General features: G+C 55.1%; 1 protein-coding gene across 1 annotated transcript in view; it reads right to left on the minus strand.

The window, feature by feature from the left end:
• Window positions 1-536, minus strand: part of LOC107198947 — a 4,600-nt gene extending 4,064 nt beyond the window's left edge. The window contains exon 1 of the mRNA XM_033511607.1: window positions 6-536. Within this exon, the coding sequence (XP_033367498.1) occupies window positions 6-25 (20 nt within the window). The 5' untranslated portion in view covers window positions 26-536. The remainder of the gene's footprint in view (window positions 1-5) is intronic.
• Window positions 537-2,152: the final 1,616 nt, after the last annotated feature.

The raw sequence follows: 2,152 nt of genomic DNA on the forward strand, positions 1-2,152 counted from the left end.
CTCACCTCAGCGCCGCCTCCGCCATGGTCGCTTCCCGCCTTCAGCCGCGCGCCTTCGAACCGCCCGCCCTGCGCCTTTACTGGCTGAGAGCCGTGTCAATCACCGGTACTCGTCCGCCATTGGCCGAACACCGCGCGGCTTCGCGTTGGACCCGCCCCTCCGGCTTGGCAGCCAATCAGAGAGCGCGGTTCGCCGCGCGGGCCCGCGTTTAGACTGCAACTCCCAGCGTTCCCTGCGACAGCAGAGCGGCGCTTCCGCGCCGTGGGGCGCGCGGGGGCTGATGGGAGTTGCAGTCTCAGCGCCGCCCGTCCCGCGCGCGGGAGATTCTGAGGGGAAAGGTGGGAACTGGAGGAGCTGGGAGATAACGGGCGGTTAATGAGGCGCTAATTAAGGATTTTGGTGTTAATTAGGGCATCGGCAAGCTGCAGTGGGCTGGGATCCTTTCCACTATCCCCGTCCAGCCTGGCCTTGGGCGCTGCCGGGGATACGGGCGGGGAAAGGAAAGAGAAGCGAGGCGGGGACGGGAAAAGAGGGAAAGGAACAAAAATGGGGGATGAGGGAAGGGAAAAGGAAAGAGGAAAAGGGAAATGAAAAAAGAAGGAAAAGGGGTGAAAGGAAAGGGGCCGAAAAAGGAGGAAAGGGGAAAGAGAAAGGAAAGAAAAAACAAGGGAAAGGGAGAGAGGAAAAGGAAAGGGAAAAGGGGAGACAGTTGTAATACGTGTATTTTTTATATAATTCGCGTGTATAATGCACACAGATAACTCGAGCACAACGCATAAAATTTGAGCAATGAAAAGATGGCCAGAACGAGGACAGAGAGCTCAGAACTGTTCACAAAATAACAAAGGAGGTGCCAGGAGAGAGGCGAATCCTCTCAGGTGAGACGAGCCACAAATGATTCTGTTAACCGTGAATGTCAATGTCAACCTCCCGAAAGGAAAAGAAACCACTCGGACTCCATCTCCTTCTGGAGAAATCCCAGAAAAATTCTACATCTCAAGGGCTGCTTCCCGAAAAATCTCCTCAGACCTGATCTCCTTCCAGAAACTTCCTCAGCAGCTCAACAGCTAAATTCTGAATATGGAATTTATCACAAACAAATCACAGAGGAAAAAAAGCTGAGACTGCACGGCCTCAGGCCGAAACGAGTGTATAAAATTCGGCATTTCAATAAAAACTTTGGAAACTTGAGGGAATCGAGGTTTGGAGACTGAGGCAGAGACCGGGTCAGGATTCACCCAGCGCCGATCCCGGGCTCGGCGTTGCCTTTAATTGTAGCTGTCCCCAAATTTATTTTCGCAGGTTTAGCAATAAAAATTGTTATTCATGAAATTGGATTGATTTATTTATAGCGCAGGGAAGGAAAAAAGGAAAAGCGGAACCAATCCCCGCCGCACTGCGCATACGCAGCTCCGGCTACCGTACATGGCAGCCACGCGCATGCGCAGTTACGCGCTCCGTACGGCAGCATGGCGGCCCGCACAGGCGCGGCGCCTTTTGCCGTACAACATGGTCGTCCTGCGCATGCGCAGTTCTATTCGCCGTACATCATGGCGGCCCTCACATACGAAGTTTTAATTGCCGTACATCATGGCGGCCATGCGCATGCGCAGTTCCCGCCAACCGCTGCGCTCCCTCTGCTCCGTGCATGCGTATTGTTCCGTGACGTCATCACGCAGCGCCCCGCGCGTGCGCAGTGCCGGGCCAGGCCTGAGGAGGCGGCGAAGCCCCGGGACGGGCCCGGGACCAGCGGGGAAAACGGGAAAAAAACGGGAAAAAAGCGGGGAAAAAAGCGGGAAAAACGGGATAATCGGGATAATCTGAATAATCGGGATAATCGGGATCAGCACAGCGCACTCCCCACCGCAGTTATGGTGTTTTACTTCACCTCCAACGGTGAGAGCGCCGCGGGATTCCCTGGAGCCGGGAGCGGATCCTGAGGGGAAAACTCGGGAATTGCCGGATCCCGGGAATTCTCTGGGAATTCCTTCCCAAGGTTCCGTCCCTTCCCTTTCCCCGAGTTCCCGCTGTCCCGGGAGAGCCTGGAAAAGGCTCCCAGCCCTTGGAATAGCCCAAATTCCCGGGATTTCTCCTTTTCCTGGATTTTTTTTCCCCTCAGGAATTTTCCCACCCGCGGGAATTTCTTTTCCCG

This window comes from Parus major, unplaced genomic scaffold, assembly GCF_001522545.3.
Source record: "Parus major isolate Abel unplaced genomic scaffold, Parus_major1.1 Scaffold379, whole genome shotgun sequence".
Taxonomy (NCBI): Eukaryota; Metazoa; Chordata; class Aves; order Passeriformes; family Paridae; genus Parus; species Parus major.